General features: G+C 34.3%; 2 protein-coding genes across 2 annotated transcripts; both read left to right on the plus strand.

Moving 5' to 3' along the window:
* The first annotated feature begins 269 nt into the window (after window positions 1-269).
* LOC129900495 (protein NRT1/ PTR FAMILY 6.3-like) lies at window positions 270-4211 on the plus strand. Its single transcript, XM_055975481.1, has 5 exons — window positions 270-560; window positions 872-1049; window positions 1220-1259; window positions 1808-2376; window positions 3055-4211. Exons 1-5 carry the CDS (start codon window positions 443-445, stop codon window positions 3926-3928), a joined length of 1779 nt encoding a protein of 592 aa, XP_055831456.1. The 5' UTR covers window positions 270-442; the 3' UTR covers window positions 3929-4211.
* Window positions 4212-13978: 9767 nt separating this feature from the next.
* Window positions 13979-17040, plus strand: LOC129900986 (cation/H(+) antiporter 15-like). Its single transcript, XM_055976088.1, has 3 exons — window positions 13979-14200; window positions 14521-15516; window positions 15736-17040. Exons 1-3 carry the CDS (start codon window positions 13979-13981, stop codon window positions 17038-17040), a joined length of 2523 nt encoding a protein of 840 aa, XP_055832063.1.
* Window positions 17041-18008: the final 968 nt, after the last annotated feature.

The raw sequence follows: 18008 nt of genomic DNA on the forward strand, positions 1-18008 counted from the left end.
GATAAAGGAAGACAACTAATCATGGGTAGGAAGGGATCTGGATAGCATACATAAAAATATTTAAGATATTTCATAAAATTAGTTGTTTTAACTTTTTATATATGATGAAATAATTTTGGAATAAAATAATATCCGATCCATAGTCAAACATTAACAAAAAAATAAAATAATTTAATATTTTATCTTGAAATTATTATCCCGCAATACCAAATGACCCTTAAGTGTAACCCTCCCGTTAGACATGGACCTACATTGAATATTAAAGAAACAAGAATACTACCCAGACGGCTTTCTGCTATAAAAGGGTGAAGGAATCAATTCAGTCTGCCATAGTCTGAGTTTTACTACTCATATTCCTTTAAAATCTCCTCCTATTATAGCTCTAATTTTATCCTCTTGTGTGCCTCAGTTCTAATACAAAAAGAAAAAGAGAGGGTAAAAAATGGCCCTTCCACGGACACAACAAGAAACAAAAGCTGTTTCAGATGCCTGGGATTACAAAGGCCAACCTGCCCTTAGATCAACCTCTGGTGGTTGGACCGGTGCCGCCATGATTTTAGGTGATTTTTTATTTTTTTGGATATTTTATAAATTATCGAGTCAGATAGTCTCACTTAGGGATAAAATGCTGCCTACCAAACTACTGGTCATTCACAGAGCTCAAACCTCACTAAGCTAATAATTATTATTTTAGAAAGTTACTTTCTTTGTAAAAGAAAATTAAAATTGACTTTCTGAGATAATAAATATTAGTGGAGTGATATCCGTGAAATCAACCACACCCTTTAGCGTAATCTTTTTTATTTTTCATTAGTAGATCTTGTTTGTGTTTTTGACATAAGAGTATTTTGTATGTGTAAATATTAATCAGGGGTTGAAGCTGTGGAGAGGTTAGTAACGCTAGGCATTGCTGTGAACCTGGTGGTGTACTTGACTAAAACAATGCATTTAGGGAATTCTAGCGCTGCCAACGTTGTTACTAACTTTATGGGAACTTCCTACATACTCACTTTACTTGGTGGCTACGTTGCTGACACTTTCCTCGGAAGGTTAGTACACACTTAGCTTCAAAGTACAATGTATTCTTCGTCTAAAATTACCATCAAGTTTAAATCTTGGATTCACATACATTTTAGCAATAATGAAACTTTCTTTGAAAACTAATTGTGTATTTTTACTATCTTTTGATTATTTTTTTGCTTGGTTTAATCGTTTGCAGGTATCTTACCGTTGGCATCGGAGCCACTGTTCAAGCAATAGTAAGTGTCAAAAAATAGAAACATTTTGTTAATTAAGTGACCTCCTTCAATTTTAGAGTGCTAAAATGTTGGAACTAAATAAATGTATATAGTCACCAATCAACCTTTTCCTTTTCTTACGTACGCAATAACAGTATACGCGAAAAAAAAAATTGTAGATTATTTTATTGGAAATCACACAATTTTTACTTTATGTCACCAAAGTCGTTAAATTAATTTTTTATTCTTAGTATCAAGAAAGTCACAATCATTTTTTTTGTAACTAAGAAATCATTCAAAACTCTGCCTAGTTATCTCAGAAAGCGAGTAAGTCTTGTTCGATTTTTTCTGTGATTTGTTTTAATTAAAAAAAAATCAAACATAATATTATCAATTTTAAAAAATTTAAAACCAAATCAAATCCAAACAAAAATTGATTTGGTTCAATTTCGATTTGGATAAGTTTTTAACCAAATCGTGAACATCCCTACTTACTATAAATGGTAAAATATCTTTACACTATTAACACATTTAATTTAAATTTTACTACTAATTTATTTTTTAAATAGGGTGTTACAATTTTGACAATCTCGACCATAATACCAAGCTTACAACCTCCAAAGTGTGATTTCGGAAGCTCATCATGCATCCCCGCAAATGGCAAACAGCTCGCGGTCCTCTTGATCGCCCTCTACATGACGGCCCTAGGCACTGGATTTTTGAAATCCAGTGTCTCGGGCTTTGGGACGGATCAATTCGATGAGTCTGACCCAAAAGAAAAAGGACGAATGATAAAATTCTTCAGTTGGTTTTTTTTCCTAATCAACGTTGGAGCGCTTACTGCTGTGACAATACTGGTATACATTCAAGATAAAGTAGGGAGGAAATTTGGGTACGGGATTTGCGCGTGCGCGATTCTAATTGGTCTTGTGTTTTTCATGTCCGGTACGAAGAAGTACCGGTTCAAGAAACTTGTTGGGAGTCCGTTAGCGCAGTTTGCTTCGGTATTTATTGCTGCTTGGAGGAAAAGGCATATGAAATTACCGTCTGATTTTTCCACGTTGTTCAATATTGATGATATTATTGGAGATGAAAATGTTAAGGATAAACAAAAGTTGCCTCACAGCAAGGAGTTCCGGTGAGTAATTTTTACTCTTTAATCACTAGTGTCATCTAAGCGAAAATAAATTACTTTTGGTTGGAAGTAACTTTTCTTTCCAAATATCATTACTTCCGATCAAAGCTTAGATATTATAGAGATATTTTCCCTGAAAATATTTTATACTCAAAATTTCATCTAAGTATCAATCTTTAATATTTTTTTATGTTCTAATTCATGTGATAGTGAACGTGTCACAAGCTTACTCCTATTTTATTTATTTTTTTCATATTGAAAAAGTAATAAGAATGAGAGGTGTTGTACACTTATTTTTTTTCTCTTTTATTTAAAATAATTTGTTACAATCCAATAACATCCAACGGGGAGGGGGGGGGAGTAAATGTTTTCTGAACAAATAGAGGAAAACATGCTCAATGACTAAGCACGTGACTTGTACTAACATTTCAGTAAAGAAAATTTAACCTGTAGTTAGGTAAAGAAATTAATTTTACTATATGTCTAGTGAATTATTGGGTCAATGTTTTGCATTATTATTTAAATAATGATAGGAAAAATTGGGGCTGCTGGAATTGTAATTATTCACGTGGGTACGTAGGCCAATCTTTGACTACACATCAGTAATTCACTACCATCTTCCAACCATGTGGGTAACATTTTAATTACTTTTTGGCTGTGGTTTTTTGTTTTGTTTTGTAGTTTCTTGGACAAGGCAGCCATTAAAGATTCTTCCGGTGGATTTTCCGGGACATCGATATTGAATAATTGGAACTTAGCTACTTTAACAGATGTTGAAGAAGTTAAATTGGTAATTAGAATGTTACCAACATGGGGCACGACAATTATGTTCTGGACTGTCTATGCCCAAATGACAACATTTTCCGTGTCACAAGCTACTACCATGGACCGTCACATCGGAAAATCCTTCGAAATTCCTCCTGCCTCACTCACCGCCTTTTTCGTTGGAAGTGTCATGTTGGTTATCGTTTTTTACGATAGGTTTATTGTGCCTCTATGTGCCCGATACCTAAACAATCCACATGGTTTCACCCCGTTGCAACGTATTGCAATTGGCCTAGTCACGTCAATTTTCGCGATGATTGCTGCTGCTTTAACCGAGATAAAAAGATTGAACGTTGCAAAATCGCATGGATTGACTAACAATCCTAACGCGGTAATTCCCATGAGTGTGTTTTGGTTGGTGCCACAATTCTTGCTTGTTGGAGGAGGTGAAGCTTTTACATACATTGGACAACTTGATTTTTTCTTAAGGGAGTGTCCTAAAGGGATGAAGACTATGAGTACCGGGCTATTTATAAGCACGATTTCACTTGGATTTTTCTTTAGTTCGATTTTGGTATCGATCGTGGACAAGGTGACCGCTAAGTCAAGGCCGTGGCTAGCTGATAATCTCAACCAAGGGAAACTATATGATTTCTATTGGCTTTTGGCAATTTTGAGTGTATTGAACGTCATGCTTTTTTTCTATTGTGCAAAACGATACGTGTACAAGGAGAAGAGGCTAGCAGAAGTGGGGATTCAAATACAGGACTCGGGACCAGTTTGCCATTAAGTAAATAGGAAAAAAAAGAAGCTAGCCATGCAGTACTTCATTAGCACAGTCAGTTTGCCTTTTTTTTTTCATTTTTCTTTTTATTTTGTGTTTTATTTTCTTGCTGGGGTTTAATTTTAGTGGCAAATGTACCATAGAAGTAGTGGGTTCAAAGGACCCATTGTCTTTGGCGCAAGCCTACTATAGTTTGTATGTAGAAAAAAACTGCAGGTTGAAAATAATGTACTATACATGAAAGATTCTGAATCCACTGCTTCAAAGAAGCAGTGGTTTGGTAGCATTAGACTCGTATTAAATTTTTCTGCACACGAAATTTAAGAAACGAAAATGTTATGATCTAAAATAAGTGAAATGTAAATTTTAAAATTAAATTATTTTTAAACCAGGAAAGTATGATGAGTCTCAAGGCTGTCATTTTTTTGTGGGATTTTTTCCTACGAATTTTCCAAGATGAAGAAAAAGTAAATTGACTATTATTTGGAATTTATTTTATGGGCCATTGAAAATCACTACACCTATTATGTGGATGTTGTCGTGTATTCGCTTTCAAGCATCTCTTGATTTCATTCCTTCGTAAGCATAGCTTGTAGTAGTGAAATAGTGGAATTGCTCCACCGGGAGATTTCATTTCATTCAAATCTCCCATCAAAAGTTTTAAAATCATGAAAAGGTATCTTTCCCAATCATTTTCATGGGAAAAAAAGGGGCTTATATTTCATGATAGTTACAGCTAAAAGGATATCCTCTACTCCATTATAGATATAGTCATAACATTATGGCTTGTTATTGACCTTTTTCTTGCAATTGCTTGTTTGATAGTTCCTAGCTTTATACGCCAATCATCGAAGCCTCAAAGGCTTATACAAATTTATTGTCGTTTGAATAAAAAAAACATTTTTTGCAATTTTTATAACCATAATGTCCGGATCAACTTGACATTCTCACTCTTTTTATTTTATTTTATAACAAGTCTTTGCGACGGTGACTGAAGAAACTATACCATCTAACTCTTTCAAGAATCAGGTTCTTGAACTAGTAATACGAATGTAAACAGTAAAGACAAGACACAAAATTTATTGTGGAAAACCTCCTTGCTCAAGGGAAGAAAAACCACAACCTACACCTCATAAGATTTCCACCAAACTTCACTAACTTTCAAAGAGCAGTTTAGATTACAGCCCCTAAAGTTGGCACCGAATTTCATGTAGACACCTTAATCAGACTTTGTTCATTTTAAACACCTTATGTAGGGACGCGCTGTGTCATTTTGACACTTTTTTTATATTCTCAGATCCAGTTAAGCGCGTATTGACAAACGCCTCTATGTGAAAAAATAGACAAACCTGTATGTGTGGATTTTTAAAAAAGAAAAAAGGAAAACTTCACTTATTATTCTTTTTTTTCTCCAAATCCCTAATCTCATGGCCCCACAACCCCTTTCTTCATCTTCTTCTTTCCAAACTCCAGCAAAAACACGAGAATCTCCAGCAATTTCATTCTCAGTTTTCGTTCTTCATCTTCTTCTTATTTTATTCTTTGAAATTATTATTTTTTTCTTCTCAGTAATTTCATTCCTGTTTTTTTATTTTATTTTCTCTTCTTCTCCATATTCTATATATAATCTCTCATTCTCCCAACTCATTTGTTCCATCTTCTTCTTTCTTCTGCTATTATATATTTTTTGTTCTTTCTTTTTATTTTTATGAGAAGTCATTATAATTGCAGCGGAAGATATTAGTATTGAATGATGGATAAAAAATTAAATTTGATTTTCAAGAACGAGGAAAAAATTTAGTGTACAAACTCAACAAAATTTATAAGTTTTTTAAAATTTGTGTGGTAATGAATGGTGGGTCTATGATGGCAGAGAGAAAGAGTGAAGACGAAGAAGAAGGAAAAAAAATTGAATGGAGGGTGGTGTAAGGCTGCAGAGAGAAAGAGTGAGGAAGAAGAAGAAAGAGAAAAAAAATGTATACAAAAAAAACTTCTCAAATGCGCTTAATATTCAAGTTGTGCACACACTATGCTGAGTCAGTATAAAGTATCAAAATGACACATCGGGACCTTACTTGAGGAGTCTAAAATGAACAAAGTTTAGTTAAGATGTCTAAGTGAAAGTTGGTGTCAACTTTAGGAGTCCACCGATGGATTCCACCATAATTAAATAAAATAAAACTAAAAAAAGATTTTACCTCTTTCCGAATAGTGACTGAGACAACGAATTTGAAGCTTCTTTACCACCACAAATGGAGTTCCGGTGAAATTTGAATTCAAAAATAAGTAGACTCAAAATCTTCTTGCTATAGGAATACTATTTTTTTTTATAATGTTGCTTCTCTGTTCTTATTATTTTTTTGTGTAAAATCCAACTCCTATTTCTCCTCTCTATTTTTTTATTTTATTTTTGCAGTTTTTTGTTCTTGCTTTTTTTATGTGTGTTCTTGAAATTTTTTTGTGTTCTTGATGAAAAAATGGTGAATGTTGATTAATTCCCCTTTTTTGATATATGTTCTTCCTTTTTTATGAAGAAGATGAAGGAATTTTTAAAAAAAGAGTGAGGTTGGTGGGAGTAACGATGGTTTTTGAATAATGATTGATTTGGTGAGGTTAAAAAGGAAAAAGGAAAAGGGTGAGGGTAGGAGATTGATTATGTTTGAGAATTTTTAAAAAAGGGATTTAGGTGAGATTGGGAGGGAAAAAAGGAAAAAGAAGAAAGGAGAGTGATTAGTATTGTATAAGTATAATATATATGTATTGTAGTGAGTTGGTATTGAGCCAAAATTATTATAAGAATTGGGCTTTAGGTGTATAAGTGTTAGTATGTTATAGTAGTGTAGGTTGTTGTTGTTATTGGGTTTGTAGAGAGTGGAATGACAACATTGGGTTGTGATGACTTTGGGCCCGAATTTGAGCTAAAATGACTTGAAATTTGATTAAGGGTGGAGTGAAAAAATGATTGGATTTGTAAGGAAAATAACCACACAAAAATTGATAAGTTAGTCAATTAAGCTTAACAAAATAGCCAAACTGATTTAATTGTGAATTCAGCTAAAAATTAGATAAGACGAATCAACAATAATTAATTAACGAGCTTTTTAATTCTAACAGAATGAATTAATTAACCTAGTTATAAACTAATTAATTCAAAATATAAGCTACTAATTTACGAAATAATAAAATTAATTTTTTTTATCATTTTTGAATATTTATAAAAATTAATAATTATAAAGATAATTATATAGAACTATATATATATCATTAAAAATTATAAGAATGATAAAAATTTCTTTAAAAATACACTTGAAAATATTTTGGTATTTTATAAATACAATTACTTCAGATTGTTTAAAATTGAAGAAACTCAATAACTAATATACGTTTGTGGAGGGTCAAATTGGGTGTCAACACCCTGCACATCTTTCTCGACCAAGTAATTAGCTTCGTCAAATATAACATGTGCACTTTCTTCAACACGATTAGTTCTTTTATTGAGAACCTTATAGGCTTTGCTTTGAGAAGAGTACCCGAGAAAAATTTTCTCATCACTTTTGACATAAAATTTTCCTAAAGCATCCTTGTCATTGTTGTGTACATTACATACACAACTAAAGGCCCTGAAGTGCGCTAAGTTTGGTTTTCTGCCTTTTAGTAATTCATAGGGTGTTTTATGGAGTATAGACTTAATCATACATCTATTAATCAAGTAACATGCAGTGTTTACAGCTTCTGCCCAGTACCTAATAGGAAGACCATTGGCAATCAACATGATTCTTACAATGTCTTCCAAGGATCTATTTTTTTATTCACTACACCATTTTGTTGTGGTGTTCGTGGTGCAGAAAAATTATGATATACACCATTTTCAGCACAAAACTCAAGAAACTTGGAGATTTCAAATTTTGTTTCATGATCAGATTTGATACTCATTAATTCACATTTCAATTTCTTTTGAACCAGTTTCAAAAAAAATTCAAATACATCATATGTCTCATCTTTTGAACTTAAGAACAGAGTCCATGTGAATCTAGTGTAATCATCAACAATAACAACACACACCTCTTACCTCCATGACTTTGAACTCTCATTGATCCACAAAAGTCCATGTGCAATAGGTCCAGGGTCTTCTTTGTGCTTACCATACCTTTTGGTTTGAATGACGATCTCACATGTTTTTCTTGTGCACACACTCCACATACTTGATTTTCATTGAATCTTCCCATTGGCAGTCCTCGTACCAGTCTTTTGAGATCAGTTTATTTATTGTTGAGAAACTTGCATGCCCAGTCTCTTGTACCATAAGAATGAATTATCATCAACTGCACTTAAACTTTTAGCATTGGTGCTTCTGGACCCAATAGGGGTGTCAATGGTTTTTAAAAAACCGACTTAACGAACCGAACCGAACCGAACCATACCGAACTAATTTTTAGGTTTATTTTATAAAACTAATGGTTTTTATATAAACTTATAACCGTACCGAATAATTGGATAGGTTTTTTATTTTATAAAAATTAACCAAAAAAATCGAACCGTACCAAATAATATAAGTGTAAAATATATTTTATATATTAAGTTTAAAAATAATAAAACATTAATTTTTTTGCTTTAGGCCCAACATAATGAAAGTGATAATAACTAACAACATAATTAACAGTCAAAGTCACAACACTAAAACTTCTCATACTACTCCAATTGAAACTAAATTAATTCTAATATCTCAACTCTCGAGTAGTAACTATTAAACTATAAGGTATTCAAACAATCTTGGATAATAAGCTACAAGTGATTAGATATTTTTTCTCTCTTATAGTTTAAATTTTTCTTATTGTATACTTAAATCAAGTAAACTCAGTTTTTGAGTTTCATCTTGATTGAGTTCTTTCCTCTCGTGTAATGTAAATTATATATATTTTTTTATCTTTGGTTAATATTTTACACTATCATAGTATAATGGGATGAATCTCTATTCTTGTTTTCTTAATCATCACCTATTAAACAATAAAAATGTCTAGAGAATTTTTTCCAAAGCCATACACAAATATACATGGTGGTGTGTTCTAACTTTATATTGTTTTTTAAAAAATATTGAAAATTAATCAAACCGTACCAATACTGAAGAAACACCGAGATAATGGGACGCTTTTGAAAAGTTTAGTTTTGGTTATATAAAATAAAATAACCAAAAAAATGGTATGGTATAAATTTTATAAAATAACCGTTTGAACCGTACCATTGACACCCCTAGGACCCATAATGTCAATTTTGTAGAATTGTTTTGTGTCTTTTTCCTATAAGGACCAGTTTCTTTGATTTTGCACTAGTTACTCTGTACGCAGTTGATGTAAAGAGTACATCATTCCCTCAGTCGCACATTTGTGATACGCTGAGAAGATTATGTTTTAATCCTTCAACATAGTACACATTGTCTATTGCTTGAGAATGGGAAGGTCTAACTTTGCCAATTCCCATGATTTCGCCTTTCTTTCTGTTTCCAAAAGCTACGCTTCCGCCATGGAAATCATTCAGTAAGAGGAAGTTATCTTTGTTTCCCGTCATGTATTTTGAACAAGCGTTATCTAAGTACCACTGCTTATGTCTTCCTCTTTTCTGTTCCTGCACAATCAATTAGAGATTAATTTTGGACACCCAGATCCACTTGGGTCCCTGTTTGTGAGTGAAAGGATGAATTAGGTTTTTCTTAGTTCATTTGGGTAAGTGCTTATGTTTGTGAACCAGTTTCCTGATTCATGTTCCATAAGTTGTTTTTTCACATAGGTTATATTATTTTTAATAGCTATGTTTCTCTTTTGACATATGTGCGTTTGATGACTATTTTATCCACAGTGCGTACATGGCATAGCATAATAATTTTCACCAAATTTTATAAAATTATTCTTGAAATCTATTCCATGTTTAGTTGAGGATTGACTTCTTTGTATATCGTCGAGCATTATGAATGACTTAGTCCATCTCATATTGATCTCCAATTCCCTTTTAGTTTTCTCAAGTTCCTCAAGTAGAGCTTCATTCTTTTTAGTTAAAGACTGTAACTCGTTGGTTAATCTTTTTATAGTTTCATCTAGAGCAAGATGTACATTGTTTTGTACATCTTTTCCTTTCCTATAGGAGTTCATCCAATTAATTATTTCTTGAACATTGTTGTTTAAGGCTTCTAAAGTCTCATTCTCTGTTCTCAAGATAGAATAATCATCCAACATCTGTTCTTTTGCAGCACATGTTGCATGATATGCATCAATGATGACACCAGATAAAGATTCTAGTTTTCTTTTAGAATAGAGATGAAGATTTTTTTTGATTTGATGACAGCTTACCTTGGACTGCTTGTTGTCCTCCTCGTCTTCTTCTGAATCTATTCCAGCCATCAGAGTTAGGATTGTGTCTTTTGACTGATAATGGTTCTCCTCATCATCTGACTCAGCAATTGCCACTAGTGCTAGGAAGTTGTACTCCCTTTCTCCTTTCATTGCCAATAATGGCTGATTTTCAGCTTCAGTCCCTTCAGACTCTTCTCCAGAAGAATTTTCATTATTGTAAAAGCTTTCTTCACAATCAAGTCAGCCTCTTGATTGAACATTCTTCGATTTGTAGGAATGTATTGATTACTTCTGACTTCCTTGGTTCTTTTAGGGTTATTCTTTTTGTACTCCAAGGCCCATAATGGACAGAATTTGATGAAGTGATCTGGACTTCCACACTTGTGATATAGTTGCTCTCTCAAGTCTTTGTCAATGGTTCTTTGAGATTGTCTCCTCTGATTTATTTTTCCTTTTCTCTGCATTCTTTAAAACCTTTTCTTCATCAGTGTTATATTCTCCTGTTCAAAGTCATCTTTCTCAGTGGATTTAAGAACAGGTTCTTCTCCTTTCTTTTGTCTATGATTTTTTCTCTTGGTTCTTCTTTGTTTCACAGGTCAGCAGACTTCCAATGAGTTCATCCATCATCCAAGTGTCAAGATCATGTGCCTCAGTAATCGCTTCTACTTTGCTTTTTTATGATTTAGGAAGAATACTTAGGAATTTTCTGATAGTTGCATGTCTTGAATTGTTTCTCCATCCATCATTCTGAACAGTTCATACTGTCGATTCAGATTATCGATCTTTGATTTCTTGACTTGATTGATTCCCTTGTGGGTAGTTTGCAAGGTGTACCATATTGCCTTTGCATCTGATAAGCAGAGACTCTATTGTATTCATCTAGTCATATTCCACAAATTAAAATCTTCTTAGCCTTTGCGTTGTTTTAAATTGCCAGTTTATCTTTCGTATTCCACTCTTTTCTATCTTTTGGTACCTGTGTTGTCCCATCTGTTCCAATCTTCATAGAAATAGTGGGTTCATCAAGGATAACAATCCAGGGATCTAGACTATCTCCTATCAGGTGGTCCATCATCCTATTCTTTCACTATCCATAGTATTTTTCATTGAATAGTGGCGGCTTTGTCTGTGATTGTCCTTCTTATACAGTAGGTAGTGCAGCCATTGATTCTTTTCAAGATTTGAATCTTTGAGTAAAAAGACTTCTCTGATACCAATTGAAGAAACATATACCACCTAACGATTTCAAGAAACCAGGTTCTTGAACTAGTAATACGAATGTAAACAGTAAAGACAAGACACAGAATTTATTGTAAAAACCTCCTTGCTCAAGGAAAAAAAACCCACAACCTATACCTCGTAGAATTTCCATCAAACTTCACTAACTTTCAAAGAGAGTTTAGATTACAACTCAATAATCAAAGAACTAACTCAAACACTTAACTCTAATGATTAACTATAATCGCAACTCAAACTCTCCAAGAAGTCAAACCCACTTCTTGTTACAAGCCTCACTTTCTATCTTAGAAAATTATAACTCAATAATATTCCTAAGTAGATTTCAAACACATGAATTAACTTTTAGAAAGAAAATCTAACTTTAGTTCTTCTTTCTTCAATGTTTTACTCTTGGAATGTTGCCTTGCCTTTTGCTTGAAAAACTCTCGATATCAGATTTTGCAAAAAGCCAAAAAATCCTTTATACGCCTTTCTCCTTTTATAGCATTAGTTTTTGAAGACCTAGTTGAGTTCTACAAGGAAAGTACAACTTTTATTTTATTGTTTTTCCTTATAGGAGTCCTATTGTGCCGTCTTTCCTTATTTCTGCATTTTTGACTTGTAAAAGGATTTGTCCGGTTTTCCGCATCTGCCTACTGCACCATCCAGCAAGTGAATTGGGTTTCCATAATCTGGTTCTCAATTGTCATTATCAAAACCTTCTTAAATGGTGTCAACAGTGATGTTTGTGGGGGTTGGGTGGGGGAGTTTAACATGACCCCTACCTATGTATTAATCTCAAGCAAAATAGTACATAAGAGAGGGGGACATAAGGCCTTATAGCATAGATGGGAGATGAACATGCTCATCCTTTTACTACTTTACAGTTAGGCTGATGAATGTTACATGGCATCAAGAACTACTTTTGTTAGGAAAATATTTGCTACTTCTTTTGTAACTAATGACTATCGTTTTTACCATTTTTTTTAATTAAGAGATTTTTTTCTGTGTTATCTTTAAACCAATGTCCTTGCCATTTCTTTAATTTACTCCAATTTACATGTGAAAAGTTCGATGCCCCTATGTTCTTGTATAACTAAGAATTGTATTTGGCAACTCATTGTGTATGCATTTACAAGACTTTCTTTTGTGAAGGGCAAATGTGTGTGCTGGGGGAGATTACATGGTGGGGAGTCGAACACTCATCAAAGGGCGGATCCACGTGTAGTATTCTGGGTGCTCGAGCACCCATTAACTTGAACACGATTATATATGTTGGAAAAGGGGTTAAAAATGCCCTTAACGTATCATAAATGGTTCAAAAATGTCCTCCTTCCACATATTGGTTCAAAAATGTCTTCAACTTTTTTTAAGGTTTAAAATTGCCCTTCATTAACAGCAGAATGACATTTTTGAACCATTTATGTCACATTATATAAAAATCACTCAAAGTTTTTTGGGATAATGGTCTGAAAAATATCCAAACCTTGATAAAAATTGTTGTAACAATCAGTAGCGGAACCAGAATTTTTAATAAGGGGATTCAAAATATGAAAAAGTAGACACACGAACTAGCCGAAGGGGGTTCAACATCTACTATTTATACATAAAAAAATATTTTAATCATGTATAAATAGTATAATTTTTCGCTAAAGAGGGTTCGGATGAACCCCCTGGACACCATGTGGGTCCGCCACTGGTAACAATCCCAAACTTTGGGTGGGTCGTATTACCCCCTGCACTATTTAATAGTGCATTTTAAAAGTATATATATGCAAAATTTCGTCAAAGTTCGAGTATTTTTCTGATCATTATTCCAATTTTTTTAATGTTTTTCCATTAACTTTTTTTAAAGAAAAAATATTGTTCATATAGTTTTGTACTTCTATTTTATTTTATGATCGATAGCAACTTTACGGTAAAGGAAAGTTAGTACACACCACCTTAAAGTTATGGATCCGCCACTAATCACCAGCAAAGCAAAACTTAAGATAGTCAATCAACTGAGTTACTGTGATTTCGTGCATTTAGAAGAGTACTTGGTAATTGGTATATGCCTATATAGCTAAACAAACATAGACCTAAAGCAAATGTTTTAACATATGATATTTTTAATTTTGTCGACGCCAACAACTCGGAATAATACTCTTTTAATTTTTTTTATAAAAGTAGATTTCCCCTGGTAATTATGGACCATAGAAGATTTAGCGTTCAAATGAGTCAGTCTACCCGCTGAAACAACCTAATTTCCTATTATCTCTCATCCCAATTCCACCATGAAAAATTTTCTCTCTGTTTTCTCCCTTTTCTCTGTATCTATCAAAACTTTCAATTTTTTCTTTCTTTTTTTCCTTTTTCTTTCATGGAAATCTTTAAATATCCAACGAACGTATCACGTACTCATGCATGTTCGTGATGATTTTATATGGTTGAAAACATTTTACGCTACAATTTCGTGGATCTAATTTTAGAATAAGGACAACATTGGAGAGACAAAATGGCAGCAGAGTTAGTAACGGTGGGAAATAAAACGGAGAAAAACATAGTATGTTATTCACCAGCGATGATAACGACGAATGGAGTATGGCAGGGTGAAAATCCACTTGATTATGCATTGCCACTCTTCATTTTGCAATTGACATTAGTTGTTGTCTTTACTCGTATTCTCGTTTTTATCTTGAAACCATTTCGACAACCTCGCGTTATCGCTGAGATTCTTGTAAGTTTCATTCACTTTTATAATCTCCTCTATGTATGTATTATTGCATTTGATGTTCTCATTAGTCATAATCTTTTTCGTAGGAGAAAATCATGCATATATAACAGGAGTAATGATTGGAGCAATTGAATAATGTTGGTCTAGGTGAAATTTGAGAATTGTTCGTTTTCGTCAATTGGTCGTAAAATAATATGATGGATGTTTGATAATCTGTTTCTATGGATGGTATTGGTTTTAGACCACTAATTCTATTAAACCGCTCCTGATTGTTATATCTGTTTGATTAAGTAGACTAATAATGTTATGTTCAATGGTGACAGGGTGGTGTAATTTTGGGACCATCAGTATTAGGAAGAAGTAAAAGATTTGCTGATATAGTATTTCCTCTAACAAGTGTGATGGTCCTTGAGACAATGTCAAATATAGGGCTTCTTTACTTTATTTTTCTGGTTGGAGTAGAAATGGACATTGCTGTTATCCGAAGAACAGGGAAAAAGGCGATACCTATAGCTCTAGCAGGGATGGTAGTTCCATTTCTTATAGGGGTTTCATTCTCCTTCTTGTTGCATAAGAGTTCACAAGATACTAAACAGGAGATTTTCGTGCTCTTCCTTGGAGTTGCACTTTCTGTCACTGCATTCCCTGTTCTTGCACGAATTCTTGCGGAGCTGAAACTTATTAACACTGAAATTGGTAGGATAGCCATGTCGGCTGCTCTTATAAATGACATTTTCGCGTGGATTCTCTTGGCTCTTGCTATTGCATTTTCTGAGAATAAAAATATGGCTTTGGCTTCTGTTTGGGTACTACTCTCAAGTGTAGCGTTTGTTGTTTTCTGCATTATAATTATTAGGCCTATAATTGGATGGATGATAAAGCGAACTCCAGAAGGCGAATCCATCAGTGAGTTCTCTATATGCATCATTCTCACAGGAGTCATGATATGTGGATTCATAACAGATGCCATTGGAATACATTCTATTTTTGGGGCTTTTATCTTTGGCTTGATCATTCCTAACGGTCACCTTGGCCTTACACTTATTGAAAAGCTTGAGGACTTTGTTTCGGGGCTTTTGCTGCCTCTTTTCTTTGCCATTAGCGGTCTCAAGACGGAGATTAGTGCCATTGATGGAGTTGGTACATGGGCCATATTAGCTCTGCTCATAGTCTTAGCTTGTGCTGGAAAGATAGCTGGAACAGTCCTTGTAACACTCTATTACAGAATACCAATCCATGAAGGCATTACTCTTGGTCTCCTCATGAATGCCAAAGGACTCATTGAGATGATTGTCATCAATGTTGGTAAAGACCAAAAGGTACGTTCTCAATTTTCTTCACACCATACAAAGAAATATATTCGGAAACAACCACTCTACCTCTATCTCCACGAGGTAGTGGTAAGGTCTGCGTACATTCTATCCTCCCCGGACTCCACTTGTGGGATTTCATTGGGTATGTTGCTGGTGTTGTCATACAAAGAAATATAGTAGTAGTAATAGTTCTATTTACGCATTAACCTGATTGCATTCTTGTAGGTTCTTGATGACAAATCTTTTGCAATTATGGTCATGGCAGCTGTGCTTATGACTGCAATCATCATCCCAATTGTGACGTTGATTTACAAGCCAGCAAGAAAGTTTGCGCCATATAAAAGAAGAACAGTTCAAAGTACGAAACCAGATAGTGAATTCAGGGTACTGGCTTGCATCCACACACCTAGAAATGTTCCAACAATCATCAATCTTCTTGAAGCATCTTGTCCTACCAAGAAATCTCCAATATGTATATATGTCCTCCACCTTGTTGAGCTCACTGGACGCTCGTCTGCCATGCTAATCGTCCATAATACGCGAAAATCTGGTAGGCCAGCGCTTAATAGAACTCAAGCTCAATCGGATCACATTATCAATGCATTCGAGAACTTTGAGCAACATGTTGGATGTGTCTCTGTGCAACCCCTCACTGCCATCTCCCCTTACTCCTCCATGCATGAAGACATTTGCACCGTGGCTGAGGACAAGCGAGTGGCGTTTCTAATCATTCCTTTTCACAAGCAGCAAACAGTTGATGGCGGAATGGAAATCACGAATCCAAATTTTCGAACCATAAACCAAAACGTATTAGCCAATGCACCTTGTTCTGTTGGTATACTTGTTGACAGAGGACTAAGCGGCTCCACAAGGTTAGCAGCAAATCAAGTTTCTTACCATGTGGCCGTGCTATTCTTTGGTGGACCGGATGATCGTGAAGCATTGTCCTACGGATTGAGAATGAGGGAACATACAGGAATCAACCTCACAGTCATGAGATTCCTCCCTGGAGAATCAGCAATTGAAGAAACAAGATCAGATTCAAGAAGTAGTATGAATGATCCAAATGTACTAACAGTGGTAACAGACCATGACAAAGAAAAACAGCTAGACGAAGACTATGTTAGTGAGTTCAGGGAAAGAACATCTAATGATGATTCAGTTGTATACATTGAAAGAGTAGTAAATCATGGAGAAGAGACAGTAGCAGCAATAAGGACAATAGATCAATCACATGACCTGTTCATAGTTGGCAGAGGACAAGGCACCATATCGCCGTTGACAGCAGGACTTACTGATTGGAGCGAGTGCCCGGAGCTAGGTGCAATAGGAGATCTATTGGCATCATCAGATAATGCAGCAATTGTTTCAGTGTTAGTGGTGCAACAATATGTAGGAATGGTGCAAGGGGATCATCTTCTCACACCAGACAGTCCTGGACAACAACTACATGACCATTTCAACTTCGGCTATATGAATAATCGGACACAAATCAGAGGGCAGCAATCTCAATTCCATACGCAACCCTGAAAACACTGTACATAGAATTGGTTTTTTTTTGCTTCTGTCAATTAATTTTTCAAGAAAATAGTGACATTCTTTCTTCCTTTTTTGAAAGACCACCTCCCAAGGTGAAAGAAAGGTAGTAATTGGATCCTACCAATCTATTTTGTATAAAAACTTACTGATTCAATTACTATTTCTCTGCAAAAGACTTGTTATCTCATCTCTTGTTCTCATTCCTTATGAAAAGTGTATACATAAATTTAAGAAATGAACATTACATTTCATCCAAACTTTACTAGCCCTGTTTACAGTAATTGAGATTTTATTAAAGTTGGCCATATGCAAATGAGCCCAGCTTCTAAAGTATAGTTGTACTTGCGACGTTAGGGATGTAATAGTCGGGCAGGGCAGGACAAGCTTGACTTGCTGAGATTTTGGCCCGCTATACTCTGCCCTTAATGTTTAAGTTTGATTTAAAAGTCAAACTCCCTCTCCCGACTTTCAATAATAATCATTTTTCTCCTTTTATCTAATGAAATGTCTATTTTGCCCTTAATTTTCTATCTTCCATCACCTAGTTATACAAATAAAAATAATAGGTAATATAATAGTGTAAACAACAAATTTTCGAGTGGAGAAAAATAAATAATCAAGACCGGAAAATTGGAGTAACAAAGTGTAATATTTGATTTCAAAATGTAGTGCGTGTTACAATCTCTATGATAATCCTCTGATTCTTCAAATAATATGTAATATGTCGAACTTGAATTTGATTTAGAGTGAAGGGCTTGAATAGCTTAATCTTGAATCTTTGTCTTCAAACTTAGATTTGAATTATTCGTTACGAACATTTGTATGGTTATGACGAATAATAAGTATGAACAAGTAACTTGATCTCGAACCTTTTGATATTTGCCTTCGTTCTTGATCTTGAACTTGATTACTTGAACTTTGTAGTTTTGTAGAGAATTTGCGGCCTCTAATCCACATAA

The sequence above is a fragment of the Solanum dulcamara genome, chromosome 8 (genome assembly GCF_947179165.1).
Source record: "Solanum dulcamara chromosome 8, daSolDulc1.2, whole genome shotgun sequence".
NCBI lineage: Eukaryota > Viridiplantae > Streptophyta > Magnoliopsida > Solanales > Solanaceae > Solanum > Solanum dulcamara.